At 43.3% G+C, this 25,546-nt stretch overlaps 3 protein-coding genes across 3 annotated transcripts in view; all 3 read right to left on the reverse strand.

Moving 5' to 3' along the window:
* Window positions 1-544: 544 nt before the first annotated feature.
* LOC126511154 (interferon-induced protein with tetratricopeptide repeats 1-like) overlaps window positions 545-25,546 on the reverse strand; it is a 97,521-nt gene continuing 72,519 nt past the window's right edge. The window contains exon 5 of the mRNA XM_050158120.1: window positions 545-2,172. Coding sequence (XP_050014077.1) covers window positions 1,132-2,172 — 1,041 coding nt within the window. The 3' untranslated portion in view covers window positions 545-1,131. The remainder of the gene's footprint in view (window positions 2,173-25,546) is intronic.
* The window catches only part of LOC126511155 (interferon-induced protein with tetratricopeptide repeats 1-like), an 83,515-nt gene continuing 72,542 nt past the window's right edge, over window positions 14,574-25,546 (reverse strand). Inside the window, exon 3 of the transcript XR_007594613.1 lies at window positions 14,574-14,750. The gene's annotated coding sequence lies outside the window, so the exon portion shown is untranslated. The remainder of the gene's footprint in view (window positions 14,751-25,546) is intronic.
* Window positions 14,757-25,447, reverse strand: LOC126511167 (interferon-induced protein with tetratricopeptide repeats 1-like). The gene is given in 2 exon segments (XM_050158171.1): window positions 14,757-16,552; window positions 25,266-25,447. Coding segments are annotated over 2 exon segments (1,551 nt in total). The 5' UTR covers window positions 25,430-25,447; the 3' UTR covers window positions 14,757-15,165.

The raw sequence follows: 25,546 nt of genomic DNA on the forward strand, positions 1-25,546 counted from the left end.
CTTGTCAATCAAACTGCATGTCTTCCTGTTGCTGCCCAATCTTTCTTTGTCCCGTTCCCTTTTCTTCTCCCATCAGTTTCTCTTCCTCTCCATTGATGTGGGCTACCAGGGAGCATCTTTATGAATCCTGGGAGCTGACACTACAGTTTTCCATTGCTTGAATTTAATAAACACGTTATTGGCTTAACATGGATAAATCTGTGGAAAGTATCAGGTGTAATTTCCCAAAAGTCAGCCAAATGAAGTCTAAGCCCATTCCAAGCATCATCTTCCTACTGAGAAATAGCAGCGCTCACGTACCAGGGTAGCATCAGTCACCCTTACTATCCGGTGTTGTGTAGAATGAAATAACCTTTTCCGTGTTTTCACATCCCACGGGTTCCTTTCATGTGCACAGCTTTCTCCCCTGCTTGTCCACTAGACTCCTGGGAGTTGATTCTGCTATACCATGCCTTCCCAAGTACCATGAAAGATGAACCTTTGGAATACTATCAACAAATTACACTGAAAGAGCTTGTGATTCCAGTAAATATTATTGGATTTATTTTAATGCAGGGAGAAGCATCACACATAACACACTATCAATAGGACAGAAAAAAATCAGGCAAACTTTTTATTTCATCTTCAGTCTATAAGGTCCCAGTAAGATTTCCTTGCATTACTGTCCCCACACTTAAGTCTTTCATTCGCTGTGAATGGGTGTCCCGGACTGTGAGAGTGTTCCTGCTTTTAAACTGGCTCCTTTGCTCATTTCTTTTGCTCTGAGGTTGTACTATAAAAAGAGATTCTGAAGAACTAAAATGAATCCTAATTGGAGAAGACTTCTTGTCCAGGATACTGGTAGGCAGATGATGAAGACTTTCTTTCTCAAGCACAGACATAAGGAATAAGGTTTGTGACAGGGTGCTAAGGGTCCAGCACAGCAGGAATCAGTCCTGGCCATAAAGTGAGCAGGTGTAGTGGGGACAGAACTTCCTTCTAGACATGACAATGAGGGTGAGAAAAGGGGGCAGGAGCCAACACATTTAGGTACTTGGATTACAGCAAGTATGCAGTTCTGGGGAAAGCAGTCAGTGAGGAAGAATGGAATCTCAGTGATGAGTACATTATTTTCACAGAGGTGAGCTGCAGTCAGAACTCAGGGTTCATCTCCCCAGTGAGCCTCAGAGCCTTCTCATAGTACAGCAGGGCCTCGGGCATGTTCCCTTTCAGTTTGTGGACTAACCCAAGGAGGCTGGTGCTCTCCACAGGTAGAAAATTCTGCTGAACCCGTCTATCAGACACTTTCTCCAAAGCATTGAGTAGTTTCCTCAAGGCATAAGACATTTCTTCTATTTTTAGACCTTTTAAGTAGTGGGTGATCGCCATGTCATCTGATTTTTGATGAAATAGCTGATAACGGCCATAGCGAAAATGAATGTCATGATTTATGTGACCAATAAGGTTCTGCAAGTTCAGCACTATCTGGAAATTTGCCTCAGCTTCTTCATATTGGTGAATTTCTGCCTGCACTTCAGCCATGCAAACATAAGCAAAATCAAACGTGGGACACAATTCCACAGTCTTCTGAAATTCACAGATGGCCAGTTGGGCCAATTTTTGCATGCTGCCCTGCCTTTTGGACAGTGTGTTTCTGGATGTTTTCAGTTGGATCATTTGTTGCTTGTAACAGAGCCCTATTTGGAAATGCAGGTAGCAAGAGTTAGGTGATGTCTGAAAGGCCTGGTGTAGGAGTTGGAGAGCTTTGTCTATGCAGCCTTTCATTCGGTAATACTTGGCTGCATAACAAAAGACATAGGTTTGACAGGATGTGCTGCTGAGGGCTTCTTCAATGTGTCTTTCTGCTTCATATGTTTCTCCTATGTCCTGAAGTTTCAGGGCAAGATAAACTTTAATATATGGATCTGCTGGATTTAACCTGACAGCCTTCCTCAGGGGTTCCAGAGACACATTATTGTCATCATTGTCTTCACGATAGCTGGCGACAGCATAGCCGGTGCTGTATTCGGGGTTTTCAGGCTCAGCTTCCACAGCTTTTGCAAAGCAGGCCAGGGCTCGTCTATAATTCTGTCCTCCACACTTCAGCAAGGCCCAGCCTTCCTCACAGTGCATCTCGGCACACTCCATCCTGTAGCGGAAGGGACTTGCAAATTCCTTGCAAGTATTCTCCACCTTGTCCAGGTAGCTCTGGGCTTCTGCCAAGCTGCCCATGTGGTAATGCACCCAGGCACAGTTGCCCCAGGTCACCAGGATTCTCTTGCCCAACTGCTCTCTTTTGGCCAATGCTTCTGCTTCTCTCAGGCTCTGCAGGGCTCCCTCATGCTGGCCTTTCAGGTGTCTTACATAGGCCAGGAGGTTGTGCATCCCCACTGTGCTCATGACGTCTAGGAACTTGACCTGCTCTGAGATTCTCATTTCCAAATCAGGTATGTCAGCGTCTTCAAACAGCAAGTTCCACGTGAAGTGACAGCTCAGCTGAAGGAGATTCTCCTTGACCTGATCAGCACCCGCATTCTCTCTGTGAGAAGGAAGCAGGAAGATTTTTCATGTACAACCTGGCCAGAATCTGACACCATGCAAAACACATTTTACAACATTCTTGCTTATTTCCTGAAAATCTAACATTTTGGCCATTTAGAATTTCTTGATATATGTTTTTTACATCGATTCCTCAGCTCCACTTGCTAGAACTGTCAGAGTCTCTTTGATCATGCATGTCCATGTACGTGTACTTACCATCTTAGCTTCTGAGTTCATCCATTTATTCATGAATGGACACGGTCACAGAGATACAGGCCTAGCCACAACCTTGTCAGACTCCTGCCCTGAGATGTGAAACTCGATAAAACTATTACCCCTTCCCCACTGTGTACAAGTAACTGCCACCTGAGCTGACCTAAATAGGAACTATTTGTCATTGCAGGTCCTTCCCTTTTCATCTCAGACACAAACAGCTGGTGTCCTGTCAGAACTAGGCTGAGTTAGAACAAATGGACATGCTTTCTGCCTTGGGACAGCCTTCTGACACTAGCAATATGATTTTCTCTGGATTTTATTTCATTGAGCAACATAGGTGGGGGGTGGGGGGAGGTGACTCAACTTAGCCGTCCTCTCCCAGGGTTACAAAGAATCTCTGCATTTGAAACATGCGTGCACACTTCATGTGCTTTCTTGTCTCCCCGTGGAGCAGGACAAGTTCATTTCTAGAGTGTATCACCCATGCTTCGGGCTCACACTGTACACATCTGTGTATTGGGAATATCAGTGTTTCCCGTTTCTGGACTTTGGGGAGATTGGTGAGGCTAAACACATGGCTATGTTATAAACTCCACAGGAGTTTCCTGCTTTTCTATCAGTGTTGAGAGCAAGAGATAGGATTGTGTGACGCGGGTTTTGTAGGCACCCACAGCAGCACCTTTGAGTCTTCCATGGCTAGATGGCAAGAGGCCCTTGGTCCTGTTGGTAGTTGTCTGCCAGAGGCCAGAGATGCCATAGTGCTTAAATCAGGTGTCTTTGGCGTTGATCTGATCAGATGCCAAGAATAGCAGCAGGAGGTGCCATACCCTGTTAGGTCTGTCCCATAAAGGAACACTATAGCTTGGAGTCCTTACGTGTTGACAAATAGAATATTACAGCCATTTAGAAACCTCATGAATCAGCCAGCTGGACTCACCAGCCCACTCATCCCCTATGCCTCAATTCTGATAATGTTTTGATCAAAATCCTGATGACTCTGGATACCCCCCTCTCTGCGTTCAACATCTACTGTAGGAACTTCATCTTCTTTCTTTCAGTTAAGTTCTCATAATATGTCTGAATTCTGATAACCCCAGTTAAAATCCATGAGCTCCAGTTTTAAATACTACAAGACCAGAATACAGCACCATCGCCTCAAAGGAAGTGTTGTGTGACAGGCCAAAATGCTAGAAAATCTCCAAGATGCTCCTGTAATAAAAGTGAGTTTTCATACAAAGAATTAAAATAACTACAAACCTAAAATAATCAATACATTACAGAGCTAGCATGAGTATTCATATGAGAGAAAAAGGAATATATAGTATGGAGGATGGCATTACAGAAAGACATGGGGCAGAACACTGAGTGTATGGTAAAGCCCTTCTACCTACAGGGGGCCATAGGAAAACTCCATGGGATCAGTGGCTTGCACAAGAGAACTTTGGGAGCTCTATATATCTAATTAATATTTTTTCTTACATAACAACCTCAGTTCTCCATTCTTAGTTTCCTCCTGCCCCCAACATCCCCTTCTGTTCACCCTCCATCCACTCCTCAGAAGGTAAGGCGTTCCTTGGGGACTCAACCAAGTATGGCATACCAAGTTGAATCAGGACCAAGACCATTCCCTCTGTATCAAGGTTGAGTAAGGTAATCCACCATAGGGAATGTGCTCCAAAAAGTCAGTTCATTACCTGAAATAGGTCCTGATCCCACTGCCAGGGAGCTCCACAATAGATCAAGATACATGACTGTAACCCTACATTCAGAGAATCTATTTCAACACAATGCAGGTTCCACAACTATCAATCCAAAGTCTGTGAGTTCAACTAGCTCTGGTCAGCTGTCTTTATGGTTTTTCCCACCATGCCCTTCACCCCTTCCCCAGTCTTGTTCATATGATCCCTTCTGCCTCTCTTCAACTGAATGCCAGGAGCTCAGCCCAGTGCTTAGATGTGGGTCACTGCATCTGCTTCCATCAGTTACTAGATGTAATTCTGTGATGACAAGTAGTGTAGTCAGCACTAAAAAGCAGTGACTTCTTGAAATTTGTGGACAAAAGGATGGAACTAGAAAAAGCTTCCTGACTGAAGTAACCCAGTCCCAGAAATACAAACACAGTATGTACTCACTCATAGTGGATATTAGGCATTCTGGCAGGGTTCTGAAAAATTGAGATAGAAGAAAGAACACAAAACTTCCCTAGAAAATGTAGAGTCTTAGAAGTGACAATCTGGAAGCAACTACTCTGAGACAGGTACTTTTGATTTAGAGAAGCATACTTCTCAGTAAGGTACTCGATGGATACATGTCCCTTCCATTTTGGAAATCTTACAATCTTTTGATTAGTTTTGAATGCCATTTCTCTACCTAAGACAAGAGATAGAATTCACCTCCAAACTTTTTGAAAATTTTACTAGTATGAATGACCAAAGATGAGCTGAACAAAGATGATAACAATGGACACAAAACATACAGATCAGATAGGAAGAGTCAGTGAAGTCTCAATGATACACAAAGAACAATGAACAACCAGTACAGTGGGGATTGGAGAGGAGGTATCTCCCAGGCTAGGCTGTACAGCACCAGATGTCCAACCCTGATACCATACATAACAAGAAACATTATAAATGCTGGACAGGTAAATGCACATATCTATGTTTATATACATGCATACATTAACAATAAATGAAAAAAGGAGGCAATTTTTTTGGAGCAGAGTAGGAAGGGTAAATGGCAGGAGCTTTAAAGACGAATGAAAAAAAAGGAGAAATGTAATTATATATTAATCTCAAATATAAACCAAAACCTTGTGGAAGAAAACATTAAGGTAAATTATGAACATGCAAAAACCATTTTTAAAGCAGTCATAACTATAAGGAAATAACTTTTTGAGGGGCTTCTTCTAAACCTTGTTCTTTCCATGTTCCTCCATATCTCATGGCATTTCAAGTGTGCTTGTGGAGGGGCTGCAAATGCCAAGGCCCACCTATGAAGGCTGGTGGACAGCATTAGGCATGAACAACACTAGCTGACTAAGGTGTGTTCATCCACATTTCTTTCTTGCCCGTGCAGGCCATTACTCCTCTGGCCAAGGCATTTGCAGAGAGTACAGCATTTCTTCTTCTCTCACTCTTTCTGTCTCTGTCTATGAAAGCACTAAATGCATGTTTATTTCTTCTGTTCCTGGGCACGTAAAAATGGTGGTCATTTTTCTTAGGAACATTAATTATGGTCCAGGGACATCAGATTCAATCCTGTTTTCTTTGATTTCACTGCCTACAGCAACCCATAGTTGGAATTAGAGATATTGTCCTCACATTATGAGAAATAAAGACATTGGCATGGTAGCTAAGAACACTCTGAAATCTGGACGCCATCTGTCTACGGAGATCTGCTTTTACTCGGAGGCCCCCAAAAATCCAAGGGGGAGGCACATGCACTTGTGCATAAGCACTTGCAGCAGGAAAGCTGAGCAGCACAGAGGCAGCCGCCATTTGTGTGGGCAACTGGGACAGAGAGCAACCTGGATCCCACTGCACATGTGCACTTGGAGATCTCAGCATCCAGCCTCCCCTGTGCACTTGGAGATGTCAGCATCCAGCCTCCCCTGTGCACTTGGAGATCTCAGCATCCAGACTCCCCTGTGCACTTGCCTTTTTCACACTGCAGGCACTCATTTGCAAACCACAGTCCTAGCCACCTGCTAGAGTCATGGGAACTTTGGACCAGGCACAGCTTAGTCATTGGCCCTATGACCGTGACTGTCACCTGACAGCCCTTAGTGTCTTCTGCCCCCTTGTTTATTTTATTCCACAATTTTATACCTCGGTTGTTTCTGTATTTTTCTTATCATACAACTGAAGCTCTCAGCCTCCTCCATACTCACGTTCTGTAGATGCTTCTATATGCAAGAATATAAAATAGTTGCCTATGAAAGAGATGATCACTATAGCCTAGATTTAAAAGAATACAACTCTACTGACTTAAATTTTCAACTCAAAAGGCAGTATCAAACATTAAACAAGAGACATTTACATAAAAAGACTTAACATGGAACCAGCTAGTGGTGTGCATGCTTTTAATCCCAGCACTCAGAGGCAGAGTTTACAGATCTCTGTGAGTTTACAATGAGCCTGGTCTACAAGAGTTAGATCCAAGATAGGCTCCAAAAGTACAGAGAAACTCTGACTTGAAAAACAAAACCAAAAATACCCAGAAACCAAAAAAATAAAAAAGACTACCCGGTGCCTAGTACTTCTTTATGTTTTATATATGTGTATGGATGTGAATATACATACATATATGCATAAATTCCAGGGGGTATTTAGTTTCTTGCAGGAAAAGATTTAAATATCTCATATCAAATATAATAAAATTTCCACAATTTGTCTCTTACTAAGGGACAGAAAAAAATGTGTCCTCTCTTGGGTTAACCCTGCCAGGGATGGGCCAAAGCACTTGAACCAGTAACCTTAAACAGCATCTCAAAAGATCCTCTGGGTGTCTCTAGGGTCCATCCTAAGAGCAATGAAAGTGAGGGGTTAGGAGATGGGATCGAAGATTCTCTAAGCAGCTGCTCTCTTTTAGGACCCTAAGTATATAGAGTAGTAACTTATTGTGTTGTAGAAGGTCGCATGTTTGTCTCAACTGCCCAGAACCAAACTGACCACAGAGACTCTGTATTAATTATATCACTGCTTGGCCCATTAGCTTTAACTTCTTATTGGCCAACTCTTACATCTTTATTTAACCCATTTCTAGTAATCTGTGTATCACAATATGGCTGTGGCTTACTGACAAGATTCTGAACAGAGTCTGTCTTTTGTGGAGTTACATGAGTTCTCTCTGACTCTGCTTTATTTCTCCCAGCATAAAATTTGGTTTTCCTCACCTAACTCTGATCTACCCTATCACAGGCAAAACAGCTTTAACCAATGGTATTCACAGCATGTAGAGGGAATCACACATTATTATTCGACTCCTGAAGTTCTCATTGGTAATTGTCTCTCTCTATGGGATGAACATGCTAATGTATCACCCAGGGATTTGAACTACATGTCTGAGAAAGCCTTAAAAACTCTAGCAAGTATTCTTTCACTCATCCAGCCCCATGCCCACATTATAATCATTGAACAAATTCTCTAGTCCATCAGTACAATTAGCATCCTTGTTCCCTTTTCAGTAGTAAAAAGAGAACCCATAAGACATAACAAATGAATGCAAGCAGACTCATCAGACCTGGTCACAAGCAAATGTCTGTTTCCTGGGTTCACTCAACCTGCAGAGCAGGGAAATCCTTACCCCATGATGGCTGTGAAGGTGGCTGCAGTTCTCTGCGTTTTCACCAGGACAGGACTTCTCAGGATCCTTCCTTAGTGCTCTGCTCTCTTCTGACCTTCGCCACAACTGGACTTCTCATATATAAGCCGGGAGGAGTGCTATAAAATGAGGTGTGGTTGGCATACACCAGTGGGAAAATGAAACTGGAAACTGAAACAAAAGCCTTCAGGTTTCTTGTCAGCGAAACTGTGGACAACCAGGTATTGGCCTTTTGTTCACTCCTCTGAACTGATGGAGAAGAGGCTCTGGAATAGACTGACATGTCAGTTCCCCTCTCTGTCCAGAGAGAGATATCTATGCACCTGGAGATGTTGTTACTAAGGGGTTGATGGAAGCAATGTGAACATAAAGGACCGGACTGGCATCTTCACAATTATTTTGTCATCAAAAGTCCTGATATTCTGCATTTACTCTTTGGAAGTGAGCCTATAGTCATGTTGATATGATAGGATGGCAAAAAAGAAGTTTGGGGATAGCAGAGTCCATCTGCAAGTTGGTTCCTGTACAGTCCGGAAGTGGTCCAAACCACTTGGGTTGCTGTGTGGCTTTCCTTATCAACTTCTGCAGATGCCATCATGCATGGCCACCTCCCTCTGCATAGCTTCCAGTGTACCTGAGGCTTTAGTAGTTAGATTGTAGGTCTGGGACAAATAACAAAACTCTTTAATATACGCAGAAGGGTTAGTAGAAAAGGAACCTAGCCTCTTTTCTATCTGAAAGAGATCTGAAAGAGAAAAGGGAATATGAACTTTTATAATAGTACTACCTCCAGGAGAAGACAGAAGAGGGCAGAGCTATGTTGGTATCTGGCATGGGAGGAGACTGGGGAGGATTGGGAGGTGCTAGCCCAGTGTGCAGAGGGGTTTGTTGGTGGAAAATTGGTGTAGGACTGGGAGGGTGAGAAGGACATGTAGGTGGGTAAGGTGGAAGTTGACCTTGAACTTCCAGATTGGCAAGGAACGGGGTAGACGGGGAAGGAGAGCAATGTAAAAAATGTTGCTTCATAGGAGGGGGTTGGGTAGTGTGGGCTTGAGGGAGTAGGGGAGGGGCCAGTGCCTCTGGCTGCATGGTCCAGCTGGAATGATTGGGGTCACAATTACCAGATGACTGGAAATTTGGAGGCATTGTGGCCTTAGCTACCAAGACCAGTGCTGCGAGACACTGGCTACTAAGGGAAGGGAAAGAGCACAGAGCTGAAAAACCATGAACATATGTAAGCTCTGCACATTTGTCCTGAAGGTGACAAAAATTTTCTAGGATCCAGAGAATGGTAAGCCCAAGGCTTCCTCTGGTATCCAATGCGTCCCATAGTCAAGATAGTATTTATGCCAAATCTTAGTTACATAGGGAAATTAGACATTCAAGACAGATTGAATTGGACAGCCCCAATTTATTAAGATTTTGTAAGAGGCATCCCAGGGGCGACAGCAGATCTGGCTTTGAACTGCAAGTGTCCATTTTAAAGTCTATGCCCAACTGCATGGCCTAAGTCTATTACAGTGTGTCCACTAAAATAGCTCTTCCATCTAAGTGGATCAGGGAAATTGAATGCTAGGTCTCTTTAAAGCAGACAAAGTCCATCTCAGTGAGATCCGGTTTTGCCGTTCTAGCCACTGAGGTCAGACCTCAAGATGCAGGCCCGCAGCTTCCACAAGGGTCCAATAATCGATAAAAGTAAGTACAAATGGGTCCCCCAAACGCCTATAGCATAGACAAGAAAAAGGGACCCACAAAGACACAGCTCTGTAGCCTGGGAGGGGATTTTAGAGGGGCATGGAGAGCTCAGATTGTGGACTAGGGGGCTTTTGACATGTGGCCTATGGCCAGGCAGAAAGGCCACCCTACACGGTGGGACCTCCAAGATGTTAGAAATTTTCCTAACGTGAGTCTCTGCTGACACAAAAATCCCAATCAAGCCAAATTACAAGTCAAATTTACAAATATTCTAATTTAATGGGACTCCTGTGCTCTTGGGTGGCCACAAGGGGGAACCGGGATACCAGGAAAATAATTACGGGATGGAGTGGGGGGGTGGAGGAAAGAGACTATGAGAGAACTTTCCAGGAAAGCAATTTAAATAGACTGGAGCAGTGGTCAAAATTTTGGCAGGCTGTCTTGACCCTGATCCAGGGAATGGTCAGGGCTTGGCAGGCACAGAGACTGGGCCTACAAAAATGGAAACCAAAGAATAGGGCTTATATCACAAACACTTTAGCCACTGGAGAGAGCCAGAAAGTACACCAGCTGTGCTCAGCACTCATTCAACCCAGACTGACAAATGGTTTACACATGGGAGAGGAAAGGAGGCTTCCCTACAATATCATTGTGGAGAAGACTGTGCCATCCATGATATGGGAGTGATTTCTTATTAATAAAGAAACTGCCTAGTCCCCTTGATAGGCCCACCCTTAGGTGGGTGGAGTAAACAGAACAGAATGCTGGGAGTAAGAAGCTGAGTCAGGAGTCGCCATGATTCTCCCCCTCCAGACAGACGCAGGTTAAGATCTTCTCTGGTAAGCCACCTCGTAGACTACACAGATTATTAGAAATGGGTTAGATTAATATGTAAGAGCTAGCCAGTAAGAGGCTACAGATAACGGGCCAGGCAGTGTTTAAAAGAATATAGTTTCCATGTAATTATTTCGGGCATAAGCTAGCCATGTGGGCGGCTGGGTGTCAGGGACGGAGCCCCGCTGCTCTTATCACTACAGAGCCATACCCCAGTCAGGGCCTATGTCCAAGGCCCAAGCCATGCTATAGCAGTGATCTGTGTTGTTGTCCAAGGGCTGAGTTATAACCAAAGGCCAATGTGAGTGTGTGGGGTCTGTGCTATCACCTGAGGCCATAGTGACATTTGTGGTCAGGGTGGTTGCAATGGTTTGTCTGGGTCCATGGTGCTAATGCAGTCTGTGTTCTGTACCCTCAGCATCCATCAAAGGCCATGGGGATATCCTTGGTCTCTGCCAATGCATGAAGCCATCAATATCTGTAGGCTGTGCTGCTGTAGGGTACAGATTGTTGTGGGTGGGCATCTTGATGTCTGCTGACAGGTCAGCCTATGACAGCTGGGTTTCTGTTAGTGTTCTTACTGATGCATGGGCTGTGTTTGTGGTCTACAGTATGCCCAGAATTTGAATGTGTCATCACGACCCATGTTCCCACTGAATGGAAAGAACATGGAGATGACTTTTGTGGTGAAAGTGATATCGATGGCTGCAGAGGCAGGGTTGAGAGGGGAAGATATGGAAGGCTTTTGTGGCAAACATTGGACCTCCCAAACTGCCTTCCCCTAAAACACATAACAGCCTAGACAGAGAGCCACCAAAGAAAACTCTTAAAAAGTATGACAAAGTGTAATGTCAATCATCTGTGATGTCAGCTACCTTACATCAACTCTTTTTTTCCACCTTTAAAACCAGAACTCCACAGGCAGAAACTGGTGGATATCTGAGTTCAAGACCAACCTGGTCTAAAGAGTGAGTTCCAGAACAGTCAGAGCCACACATAGAAATTCAGTCTCAAAAAACCAAAATGAATGAAGCAGTGACTGAATAAATATAAGAAAATGTGTAACCTAGCTGAAGACTAGCTGTCATAATTGTTTATCACTTTAAGAGACAAGTCATACCCACTCCCTGCAGCCCCTCCCTCCCTCGCTTTCTTGTTTTCTCTCTCTGTTTCCTTTTCTGCTGCCCCCTTCTCTCTCTTGCTCTGTCCTCTTTTCCTTCTTTTCTCTCTATCTTTCTCTCTGTCTCTCACACCGTTTTTTCCTTTTCCTTACCCTCCATAATTCAACTAATAAATATCTAATTCTATTCTGTACAATGTGTCTGTCCATAATGTGCTGACCATATGCCTACACTGCTAGCTGGCAGGAACTTGCACCTTCACTGGGAACTTGCACTTTCCAGGGGATTCAAAGTCTGCAGAACCAGCTTTCCTCTGCATGGCTGGGGCCAGCCACCTTGGTTTCTAGACCCACCACAAGCTGCCCTGGCCCGCAGAAAAATCATACACTAGCTCTCCTCAATCCATAGCTTCTGAGTTTCTGGGGAATGTGTGGTAGAGGAAGGATTCGGTGTATTTCTGGGGCTGGGCACTAAGAATTTGGCGATGCTCCAAATACAATATAGATAACACAAAGTGAAACTTGTATTTTTCTTTTTGCTTACTTCTGTTGTGAGTAAGTTTACAAGAGGCAGTGGACATGAAAGGACTTTCAAGATCAGAGTGTATGATGTAAAGCTCCAAGATAATCAAGAAAAGATGGTATGTGTTGAAAAAAGATTACCAAATGTATTAAAAATGTTGTGAATTAAGGGGCATTTCAAGGAAACCAGGCTCAAGGACTTACCTGACAAATCAGATTGAAGAAGTGTAGGTCCATATTTCTACATGTTGTGACATCTAAGTTCTCAGGCCATTGGTGATCTTCAGGATTTGAAAAAAGCCTGAGACTCCCTTCCAATATTGTTGTGTGAACTCTGTCTCAATTTTTCCTGCATTTCCCTTCATGTCCAAGAGAGAAAAATAGCTAATGTTGGGGCATTGGACTCTGACCAAGAAGGGGTTTTGCTTCCACCCTTGGCTATCATCCATGGAGTGACAGTTAGCTGACACTGGGATGTCACAGCCCACACTAACCTATCGTCTGATACCTGCTGTGTGTGTCAAGAACCATGTGACCTACCTTAGTCCCCTCCCTTGGTGCAGTCTGCTCTACTGAAGGCCCTTTCCCCTGATCACCCATCTAGACCTGGATCTGACTTGAAGCTCTTGCCTTTGACTTGGTTAGGCCTTTTGAAACCTGGCTTGATTCCTCAGCATCTTTCTTGGCCCAATGCTGACAACAACACCAGCAATCAGTACCAGCAGCCCCTCCTGGCCTCCTATTCATTTATGGTTCTTTCTCGTTTTGCATCATTCTCATTCCTCTTTTGAACTACAGTTCATCATAGAATATTGGGAACTGTACTCGTAACTAAGTACACATAATCTACATTTAGTAAACAATAATGACACTATTAGCTACAGCCCGATGCTCAAATCATAAAGCACAGTGGTTTTACTTATTATTAATTTAAATATTTTTCAAACTTATTTAGTATTGTGTGCTTGTGTATGTGGTTGTGCACATGCACAGTGTATCACCCATGATTGTCCCTTGCATAGCTGTGCAGGGCAGGCCACAACTCGTTGAAGTTTCATCCATGCAGTTTTATCAATGTGAAGAGTCAGGACAATGGGAGAGACAACACTATGAGGGGAGAAAGAAGAGCAAAGAGGGCCAAGCAGTGGTGGCACATGCCTTTAATCTCAGTACTCGGGAGGCAGAGGCAGGCAGATATCTGTGAGTTTAAGGCCAGCCTGGTCTACAAGAGCTTGCTCCAAGACAAGCTCCAAAGGTACAGAGAAACCCTGTCATAAAGAAGAAGAAGAAGAAGAAGAAGAAGAAGAAGAAGAAGAAGAAGAAGAAGAAGAAGAAGAAGAAGAAGAAGAAGAAGAAGAAGAAGAAGAAGAAGAGGAGCAAAGAAAACCCAAAGAGCTGACAGGACAGTTAAACAACAGGAAGGGTGGGTGGGAGAGGAGGAGCAGAAGGCAGAGAGGAGCTCCTGAGCATTGGTAGTATAGGTCAGCAGACATAGAGCACAAAGTGCATCCTGGCCCAGTGAGTCGGGGATCTAGGAACCCAAGGCACGTTAATCAATGCAAGAAACTTAATCATTTCAGTTCTCTGGGTTTCACCTACAACTCTCATGAAGTTAAGGGTAAGATACAGGGCTTAGTGATAATAGGACATGCCAGATAGCTGAAGCAATCATTATCTGGCACACACATCATCCCCTGAATAATCTTGTAAATATGTCTCCCCTGAGATAAAGGTGGAAATGATTTCCTGGAAGAGAAGAATCTGCCAATTACCCAAATCCCAGCTTTTCAATCAAACTGCATATTCCAATCTTTCTCTCTTCCCAATCTTTCTCTCTTGCTGCTGCCCAATCTTTCTTTCTCCCGTTCCCTTTTCTTCTCCCATCTCAGTTACTCTTCCTCTCCATTGATGTGGGCTACCAGGGATCATCTTTATAAATCCTGAGAGCTGATACTACAGTTTTCCATTGCTTGAATTTAATAAACATGTTATTGGCTTAACGTGGATAAATCTGTAGAAAGTATCAGTTGTACTTTCCCAAGGGTCAGGCAAACGAAGTCTAAGCCCATCCTAAGCATCATCTTCCTACTGAGAAATAGCAGCGCTCAGGTACCTGAGTCACCCTTACTATCTGGTGTTGTGTAGAATGAAATAACCTTCTTCATGTTTTCACATCCCACGTGCTGCTCTCATGTACACAGCTTTCTCCCCTGCTTGCCCACTTGACTCCTGGTATTTGGTTCTGCTATCCCATGCCCTCCTGAGTACCATGAAAGATGAACCTTTGGAATACTATCAACAAATTACACTGAAAGAGATGGTGATTCTCATAAATTTTAATGAATTTATTTTAATGGAGGGAAAAGCATCACACATAACACACTATCAATAGGACAGAAAAAATCAGGCAAACTTTTTATGTCATCTTCAATCTGTGAGGTCCCAGCAAGCTTTCCTTGCATTACTGTCTGCACACTTAAGTCTCTCATTAGCTGTGAATGGGTGTCCAGGAATGTGAGACCTCTCCTCCTTTCAAACTCTCTCCTTTGCTCAAATCTTTTGCTCTGAGGTTATACTATAGTAAGAGCTCCTGACGATCAATATTGAATTTTGATTGGAGAAGAATTTTTTGTCCAGGACACTGGTAGGCAGAGGATGAGGACTTTCTTTCTTACAGCACAGATATAATGAATAGAGTTTGTGACAGGACTCAAAGCACTGAGCACAGCAGGAGTCAGTCCTGGCCATTAGGTGAGCAGGTGTAGTGGGGACAGAACTTCCTTCTAGACAGGACAATGAGGGTGAGAAAAGGGGGCAGGAGCCAATGCATTTAGGTATTTGGATTGCAGCAAGATTGCAGTTCTGGGGAAAGCAGTCAGTGAGGAGGAATGGAATCTCAGTGATGAGTACATTATCTTCACAGAGGTGAGCTGCATTCAGAACTCAGGGTTCATCTCCCCAGTGAGCCTCAGAGCCTTCTCATAGTACAGCAGGGCCTCGGGCATGTTCCCTTTCAGTTTGTGGACTAACCCAAGGAGGCTGGTGCTCTCCACGGGTCGAATATTCTGCTGAACCCGTCTATCAGTCACTTTCTCCAAAGCATTGAGTAGTTTCCTCTGGGCATAAGACTTTTCTTCTATTTTTAGACCTTTTAAGTAGTGGGTGATCGCCTTGTCTTCTGATTTTTGATGATATTGCTGATAACGGCCGTAGCGTAGATGAATGTCTTGTTTTCTGTGACCTGTAAGGTTCTGCATGTTCAGCACTATCTGGAAATTTGCCTCAGCTTCTTCATATTGGTGAATTTCTGCCTGCACTTCAGCCATGCAAACGTAAGCTACATCAAACGTGGGCCTCAGTTCCACAGTCTTCTGAAATTCACAAATGGCCAGTTGGGCCATTTTCTGCGTGCTGCCCTGCCTTCTGGATGGTGTGTTTCTGGATGTCTTCATTTGGATCATTTGTTCCCTGTAGCAGAGCCCTATTTGGAAATGCAGGTAGCCAGAGTTAGGTGATGTCTGCAAGGCCTGGTGTAGGAGTTGGAGAGCTTTGTCTATGCAGCCTTTCCTTCGGTAATACTTGGCTGCATAACGAAAGACATAGGTTTGACAGGATGTGCTGCTGAGGGCTTCTTCAATGTGTCTTTCTGCTTCATGTGTTTCTCCTATGTCCTGAAGTTTCAGGGCAAGATAAACTTTAATATATGGATCTGCTGGATTTAACCTGACAGCCTTCCTCAGGGGTTCCAGAGAAATATTATTGTCATCAACGTCTTGACGATAGGCGGCTACAGCATAGCCAGTGTTGTAGTCAGTGTTTTCAGGCTCAGCTTCCAGAGCTTTTGCAAAGCAGGCCAGGGCTCGTCTATAATTCCGTCCTCCACACTTCAGCAAGGCCCAGCCTTCCTCAGAGTCCATCTCGGCACACTCCATCCTGTAGCGGAAGGGACTTGCAAATTCCTTGCAAGTATTCTCCACCTTGTCCAGGTAGCTCTGGGCTTTTGCCAAGCTGCCCATGTGGTAATGCACCCAGGCACAGTTGCCCCAGGTCACCACACTTCTCCTGCCCAATGGCTCTTCCTGGATCAAGGCTTCTGCTTCTCTCAGGCTCTGCAGGGCTCCCTCATGCTGGCCTTTCTAGTGTCTCACGTAGGCCAGGAGGTTGTGCATCCCCACTGGCCTCTTGATGTCTAGAAACGTTACCTGCTCTGAGATTCTCATTTCCAAATCAGGAATGTCAGCGTCTTCAAACAGCAAGTTCCATGTGAAGTGACAGCTCAGCTGAAGCAGACTCTCCTTGACCTGATCAGCACCCACATTCTCTCTGTGAGAAGGAAGCAAGAAGATTTGTTATGTGAGACATGGGCAGAATCTGACATCATCCAAGCACATTTTACAACATTCTTCCTCATTTCCTAGAAATCTAACACTTTGCTCATTTAGAATTTCTTGATATCTCTTTTTACATCAATCTCGCAGCTCCACTTACTACAATTGTCAGAGTCTCCTTGACCATGAATGTCCATGTACATGTACTTACCATCTTAGCTTTTGAGTTCATCCATTTATTCAAGACTGGACATGGTCACAGAGATACAGGACCACCCGCATTCTTGTCAGGCTCCTGCCCTGAGATGTGGAACTCAATAAAACTATTACACCTTTCCCACTTTGTACATGTGCTTGCCATCTGAATTGACCTAAATAGGAACTGTCCACGGGTTCAAGACCAAGTATTGGTCATTGCAGGTCCTTCCTTTTTCATCCCAGACTCAAATAGTTGGTGTCCTGTCAGAAGTAGGCTGACACAGAACAAATGGTCATGCCCCCTGCCTTGTGACAACCTTGTGACACTAGCGATATGATTTTCTCTGGATCTTTTTTCTTTGGGCAACATAGATGGGGGGTGGGGGAGTGACTCAACCATGGTATAGGTGGTCCTTCTGTATTTGTGTTGCTTTCATTGGTAATTAAAGAAACTGTCTTGGCCTAGTTGATAGAGCAGATGTCATATAGGCGTGGAAGAGAGAACAGAATGTTGGGAAGAAGAACAGAGTCTGGCAGACGCCATAAATCTCCAGCCTGAGACAGACGTAGGTTAGAATCTTGTTGATAAGCCACAGTCACATGGTGATACACTGATTTAGTAGAAATGGGTTAATTAAGATGTGAGAGTTGGCCAAGAAGAGGCTAGATGTAATTGGCCAGGCAGCAATTTAATTAATACAATTTCTCTATGGTTATTTTGGGTATTCGCTAGCTGGATGGTGGGATGTCGCCTACTCTTCCTACTTGGATGGGGCAAAAAGCCCCACCTTCTACTGAGTAGCGCCTAAGATGTCCTCTCCTATGGTTACAAAGAATCCCTGTATTCTAAACATGCTTCTACACTCATGCTCTCTCTTGTTTTGCTATGGAGCAGGATAATCACTTCCCTAGAATGTATCACTAATACCTCAATATCATACTGTACCCAACTGTGTAATGGGAATGATATCAGTGTTCCTAATTTCTGGTCTTGTGGAGATTAGTGAAGCTAAACACATGGCTATGTTATAAACTCCACAGGAGTTCCCTGCTTTTCTATCAGTGTTGAGAGCAAGAGATAGAATTGTGTGACTCAGGTTTTGTAGGCACCCACAGCAGCAGCTTTGAGTCTTCCATGGCTAGATGGCAATAGGCCCTTGGTCTTGTTGGTAGTTGTCTGCCAGAGGCCAGAGATGCCATTGTGCTTAAATCAGCTGTCTTTGGCTTTGATCTGATCAGATGCCAAGAATAGCAGCAGGAGGTGCCATACCCTGTTAGGTCTGTCCCATAAAGGACACTGTAGCTTGGAGTCCTTACGTGTTGACAAATAGAATATTACAGCCATTTAGAAACCTCATGAGTCAGCCAGCTGGACTCACTAGCCCACCCATCCCCTATGCTTCTATTCTGAAAATGTTATGATCAAAATCCTGATGACTCTGGATAGCCCCCCACTTCTGGGTTCAACGTCTACTGTAGGAACTTTGTCTTCATTCTTTCAGTTAAGTCTGAAGCCTGCTTTCTGAAAATCCCAGCTAAGGTCCATGAACACCAGTTTTAAATAATACGAGACCAGAATACAGAACCATCACTTCAAAAAAAAAAAAAAAAAAAAAAAAGCTTTGCAGGACAGGCCAAAATGCTAGAAAATATCCAAGATGCTCCTATAATAAAAATGATTTTGAAAACAAAGAACTGAAATTACTATAAAGCTAAAATAATCAAGACATTATGGAACCAACATGAGTATCCCTATAAGAGAAAAAGGCATATACAGCACCGGGGATGGCATTTTAGAAACACCTGAGACAGAATACTGATTGCATGGTTGAGCCCTCTGCATACAGGCGGCCGTAGGAAAACTACTGAGCATAGTGGCTTGCCAACAGAACTTGGGGGATTTATATTTTTAAAAAACAATTTTTTTACATACCAATCTCAGTCCCCCCTCCCTACTTTCATCCTGCTCCCTATATCCCCTTCCTCCTATATCCATCCACTCCTCAGACAGGTTAAGGCCTTCCTTGGGGACTCAACAAAGTATGGCATACCAAGTTGAGAAAGGACCAAGACCATTCCTTCTGTATCAAGGTTGAATAAGGTAGTCCACCACAGGGAATGGGCTCCAAAAAGTCAGTTCATGCACCAGGAATAGGTCTGATCCCATTGCCAGGGAGCCCCACAATAGATCAAGATACATGACTGTCACCCCACACTCAGAGAATCTATTTCAACACAATGCAGGTTCCCCAACTATCAGTCCTTACTCTGTCTGTGAGCTCCAACTTGCTCGGGTCAGCTGTCTCTGTGGTTTTTTCCTACCATGCTCTTCACCTCCCAGTCTTGTTCATATGACCCCTCCTCCCTCTCTTCAACTGAATGCCAGGAGTTCAGCATAGTGCTTGGATGTGGGTCACTGCATCTGCTTCCATTAATTACTAGATGTAGTTTTGTGATGACAAGTAGGGTAGTCACTAATTGCCCAACACTAAAAAGCAATGACATCACGAAATTTGCAGGCAAAAGGATGGAACTAGAAAAAGCATCCTGACTGAAGCAACCCAGACCCAGAAAGACAATTATAGTCTGTACTCACTCATAGTCCATATTATATGTAAAAAAAAAAAAGAATAATTAGGCTGCAATTTTCAAACCCAGAGAAGCTAGGTCAAAATGGGAACTCTAACACATCAGGGTCCCAGGAAGGGAAATTAATTAAAATTAATTAAAAGCTTCTGGGTAAACTGCACCAGGATCGAGTCAGGGTTAGGACAGAAGGGGAGAGCAATATAAAAGATACTTTGGTAGAGGGGGCCAATATGGGGTTGGGGAGAATCCTGATGCTGGAGAAATTGTCAGGAATCTTCAAGGATGATTCCAGCTACGAGTCCTAGCAATAGTGGAGAGGGAATCTGAACAGGCCTTCCCCTTTCAAAGATTAGTACACTAATCGTGATGACATCAAATAACCTGCCTATATGGCACCTCACCTGGTAGGTGTTTGTTCCTAACATGCAGAGGACCACATTCCTGCTAGATCCTCATGTGTTCTTTTTGTCTATGCAACGAACTCTGAGAATTCTTTTGTTTTCTTCTTCTTCTTGTAGGAAAACCTCCTGGTCCTGTAGCAGAAGAGCCCACCCTTGCATTCTCAGCTAACTTTAACCATCTTCCTCTAACTTTATCCATAGATAAGTGGTATTCTTGAGGCTGATTTGGACAGGGACACAGTTTGGACATTAGTATAGTCAAATGATTTTTTGACTTCTTGATTTAGCATCTCTAAGTTGTTGATTTGAAGAAAGTGGTTCTTTTGGGAAGATTTTAAAGTCTCTCATACAACTGAATGCAAAAATAGAGTAGGAAGGATATACTATGATAGTTAATTTAGGATGAAACAATCCCCCACGAGAAAATGTTGCAAGAATGGTTTAAATCATGGCATTAGTCTAGAGCCCAGGGGTGGGTACAGAGCTCCAGGGTGTATTCCTCAGTTTTCTCCCTGTGTTTCCACCTTCCTATAGTTTGTGGTCTGTGGTCTGTCTGGTGTGTGTGTTAGAGCTGTCTGTCCCTGTTATCTGTGTGACTGTGTAAAAAACTGTATGTGCTCAGGCCCTTTTAACTTGGTTTCAAGTCTGGCAAAAGTTCAGTCTCTCTGAAGGTTAGAGATACTTTCAGAAATATAGATTTTAACCTTTTCTCATGGCATTTTGGCAGGGTTATGAAAAAGGGAGATAGAAAAAGGAAAATAAAAGCAATACTACCCCAGCAAAAGTAGAGGGTTAGAAGTGACAATCTGGGAGCAACTACTCTGAGACAGGGGCTTTTGGTTTAGAGACACACACATCTCAGTAAGGGACTTGATGGATAGATGCCCCTCCCATTTTGGGAATCTGACAGTCTTTTATTAGTTTTGAATGTCATTTCTCTATATAAGACCAGAGACAGAATTCACCTCTAAAATTTTTGAAAATTTCATTAGCTTGAATGACCAAAAATGAGCTGAACAAAGATGATAACAATGGACAGGAAAAATATAGATCAGACAGGAAAAGTCAGTGAAGCCTCAATGATACATAAAGAACAATGAACAAGCAGTACAGTGGGGATTGGAGAGGAGATATCTCCCAGGCTATGCTCTACAGCACCAGAGGTCCAACCCTGATATTATACATAACAAGGAACACTATAAATGCTGTACAGGGACACACACACACACATATATGTTTATATACACGCATACAAAAACAATGAATGAACTAAAGAGGCAATGAATTTGGAGGAGAGCATGGAGTGTAAATGTGAGGGGCTTGAAAGACAACGGGAAAGGAAGGGAGAAATGTCATTGGGTTCTAACCTCAAAAATAAACAAAAATCATGTGGAAGAATCCATTAAAGTAATTTAAGGAAAAGTAAAAACATATTTTTAAAACAGTCGTAACGATCAGGAATTAACTTTCTTTTAGCGTTCTTCTAAGCCTTGTTCTCCCCATGCTCCTCCTTTTCCCATGGCATTTCAATTGTGTTTGTGGAGGGGCTGCAAATGCCAAGGCCCACCTATGAAGGCTGGTGGACAGCATTAGGCGCTGGGCTTCACCTGCTTGTTTTCTGAGAAGGAAAAACAGTGGTCTGCAGCTCTGCTCTCAGTAATAGCACTGAGACTGCCATTCTCACGTTTGCTTGGCAAGCCCTTTACCCACTGAGCCATCTCTCCAGCACCAGTCTAAGTCTCCAAGGGAAACTACTGTGATGCTTCCTTCTCCTGTCACGTGGTATTTCAGATCTTACAGAGAGTTACATGAGATTGATCCCCAGAGACAGCGGCATCAGTGATTATGAAAAAAGAAAAGACTATTGAGTAGAAACACTGACAGCCCTTTCTTCCCGAGGCTTCATGTAATTGAGAGAGGATGCTCAAAATGTCCTTGATATACCAACCAGCAGAGGAGCCATGGCTCTTAGTTCATGCCATATAAAGGGTTATGAGCTTCATGGCCCAGTGCTCTTTGGGCTTCTCCCTCATCTCACTCATCCATTCTAATTTTCAGAGCACTGTTTCATAACAAAATATTTCTATTTCTGTTTCTTATCATGAGCCCTTGGCAGAGTTCAATTGATCTTGGACATAATTATTTATATATTTGAAAAGTGTCTCTGGGAATGGTTGGTCATTGTTCCTATACTCAGGTCTTTAACTATAATATTTGATAAGCAAAGATAGAAAGAGATAAAAGCATAAGAATTTTTTGTTGTATCCTTGTCTCTCTGTCTCTCTGTCTCTCTGTCTCTCTCTCTCTCTCTCTCTCTGTAACTCTGTCACTCTGTTTCTCTCTCCTTGTTCTGTATTTATCTGTTCAGCAGCACAAAGTCCTTGCCCCCACAGATGAGCACAAAGGAAACCAGCAATGATAGACACATAGGATTGTTTCTTCAATAGGCGAAATGTATAGCTTGTTTCTCCACCCAGAAGCCTGGACATAGAGATCATTAATAGCCTGGTGATTGTGCTCTCTGTAGAGCCAGAACATACAATGCTCCCACAGCAGGACCAGAGGTGGCCAATAGCTAGGTGACCTTTGATTTATCTGTATGGCCAAAGTCTCCCCAAGCTCCCAAATCAAGAAGGGAGTTGTCTAATGCCCCAAATGTCCTCTACACTGTCTGTATGACTGACACCACATAAGATCCTTCCCTGGGTCCTTAAGGCAATACATAAAACCTATCTCCACAACCCTTCTTCTTAAAAGGAGTACTTGGAGTTGAGGTCCAATAAAATTATGCCTGTTTGTGGACAGGGCATTGTATTACACCAAAGAAGGTTTTTTTTTTTTTTTAATATTCAGCTGGGCTTAAATAAACTCACAACAAACTGCTCAGGGTCAGACTCTAGTGAAGAGTCCAAGACTATGAATATAAAAATGTAGATTCCAGAAACAGGAATGTAGAAATAAAAAAATATAAAGTTGTACATCTAGGAAAATGAGAACAGACTGTCAGCAGCTCTCTTTGTAGCTTGAGGATGAACCATTAACAAGGGGCTATTTCGCTTTACAACACATTGCTCTATTTACAAGGCCAAAGCATCTCTCTGCAAACTAAGAGCTAGCCTACAGATATGAGCTGAGTCAACTTTTAGGAAATAGATATATGACCTCTGGGTTATGCCTTATCCCTGCTATTTGAAACTGGCAAGATCAAAGGGGAGACCATAGGGCTTCAGTAAACACCACCTGGAAGTACCAAGGAAGACAAAAGATTAATGACAAACACTGGTTTAAGTAAAAAACTCTGTTAATGAAGATTGTAAAATAAGGCAATCTGTATCTGAGTTTTACCTTGAGATGTTAAAAATTCCTTTGTTCATATCTAATGCTCAGTGTCCCTACTATAAAAGGTGGGTTCAGAAACTGACCTTTTACCACAGCCTAACAAAATCCATCTCTGGCTGTTGTCTCAGCTAGCTGATAAGCGTTTTGTGCTCCATAGAGATTTTTTATTTTATTTTTTACAGGATTCTTGTTTTTGGGATAAAGTTGCTTCTAGTTTATTAGACTTTGGTGGTCTGTCCCCACCTTTGAATGATCCCCCTGCACCGAACATCTAGAGGTGTGAACAACACTGGCTGACTAAGGTGTGTTCAAGCACATTTCCTTCTGGCCTCGTGCTGACCATTACTCTGCTGGCCATGGCCTTTGCAGAGAGCCCAGCATTTCTTCTTCTCTGAGGCTCTCTGTCTTTGTCTCTGAAAACACTAAATGCATGTTTTCTCCTTTTTCCAGGCACTTAGAAACCATGGGCATTTTGCTACAGGAACATTAATCATGGTCTAGGGACATCAGATTCAATCCTGCTTTTCTTTGGTTTACCTGCCTACAGCAACCCACAGTTAAAATTAGAGACAGTTAAAATTTCCATACATTAGGGGAAATAAAGACATTAGCATGGTAGCTAAGAACACTCTGAAAACTGAACACAATCTGTCCATAGAGACCTGCCTTAACTGGGAGGCTCACAAGGATCCTTGTGGGGAGCTGTGCCCCAAGGGGGAGGCACATGCACTTGTGCATAAGCACTTGCAGCAGGAAAACTGAGCAGCACAGAGGCAGCTGCAACTTTTGTGGGCAACTGGGACAGAGAGCAACCTGCATCCCACTGAGCACGTGCACTTGGAGATCTCAGCATCCAGCCTCCCCTGTGCACTTGGAGATCTCCAGCCTTTCTCACACTGCAGGCACTCATTTGCAAACTAGTCCTAGCCACCTGCTAGAGTCATGGAAACTCTGGACCCAGGGACAGCTTAATCATTGACCTATGACCATGACTGTCACCTGACAGCCCTTAGTGTCTCCTGCCCTCTTGTTTATTTCATTTCACAATTTTATACCTCTGTGGTTTTTGTAATCTCTCTCATCATACAACAGAAGCTCTCAGCCTCCTTCATTCTCGCATACTATAGATGGTTCTATGTGCAAGAGCATACAATAGTTGCCTGTGAAAGAGAGAATCTGTAGCCTTAGATTCAAGAGAAAACACTCTACTGACTGACACTTTAGACCCAGAAGGCAACTTCAAACATAAAAGTCAGAGACATTTACATAAAAAGACTTCACACATAGCTGGAGCCCAGTGCTTGTATCTCACTCCTTTAATCCCAGACTTTGGGAGGCACAGGTAGGGGGATCTCTATGAGTTCACGATGAGCTTGGTCAACAACAGCCAGTTCCAGGACAGTCTCTAAAACTACAGAGAAACCCTGTCTCAAAAACCAAAAACAAACAGAAAACAAAAAGACTTCAGGTGCCCAGCATTTCTTTATTATATATATATAAATGAATATACATATGTATATGTTTTTATACACACATACATGCATATCTTCCTGGGCATATTTAGTATCTTGCAGGGAAATATTTAAATATCTCTCATTAAATGTATTAGAATTTCCACATTTTTGTCTCTTACTGTGGGAGAGAAAGAAATGTGTTCTCTCTTAGTTTAACCTAGCCAGGATTGGCAGAAAGCACTGGACCAGTAACCTTGAGCAGCATCTCAAAAGATCCTCTGGGGGTCTGTTGGCTACATTTCAAGGGGAGTGAATGTGTGGAGTCAGGATATGGCAAGGAGAACACTCTCAGCAGCTGCTCTCGTTTAGGACTCTAATTACATAGAGTGGTACCTTCTTCCATTCCTGAAGCTCTCATTGGTAACCATCTCTCTGTATGGGATGAGCATGCTAATGTATCACCCAGGGATTTTGAACTACGTGTGTGAGACAGCCTTACAAACTGAAGCAACCATCTGTTCACCCATCCAGCCCCATGGAAATATTACAATCATTAAAAAAATTTCCTGAACCCTCAGTACAATTAGCATCCTTATTCCTTTCTGAGTAGTAGAAAGAGAAGCCACAAGAGAGAACAAAAGAATGTAAACAGACTCAGTCAGAACTGGCCACAAGCAAATGTCTGTGTCCTGGGTTCACTCAAACTGCAGAGCAGGAAAATCCTTACCCCATGGTTGCTGTGAAGGTCACTGAAGTTTTCTGGACTTTCACCAGAACAGGACTCGTCAGGATCCCTCCTTGATGCTCTGCTCTGTTGTGGACTTTCACCCCCACTGGACTCTCAGATATAAGCTGGGAAACAGCTCTATAAAGGGAAGTGAGGTGTGGCATACACCAGTAGGAAATTGAAACTGGAAAGTGAAACTAAAACCTTCAGGTTCTCCTCAGTGAAACTGTGGACAACCAGGAATTTTCCTTCTTGCTCTCTCCTCTGAACTGATGGGGAGA

The sequence above is a fragment of the Alexandromys fortis genome, unplaced genomic scaffold (assembly GCF_014885135.2).
Source record: "Alexandromys fortis isolate MF-2015 unplaced genomic scaffold, M_Fortis_MF-2015_v1.1 scaffold_10, whole genome shotgun sequence".
NCBI classification, from domain to species: Eukaryota; Metazoa; Chordata; class Mammalia; order Rodentia; family Cricetidae; genus Alexandromys; species Alexandromys fortis.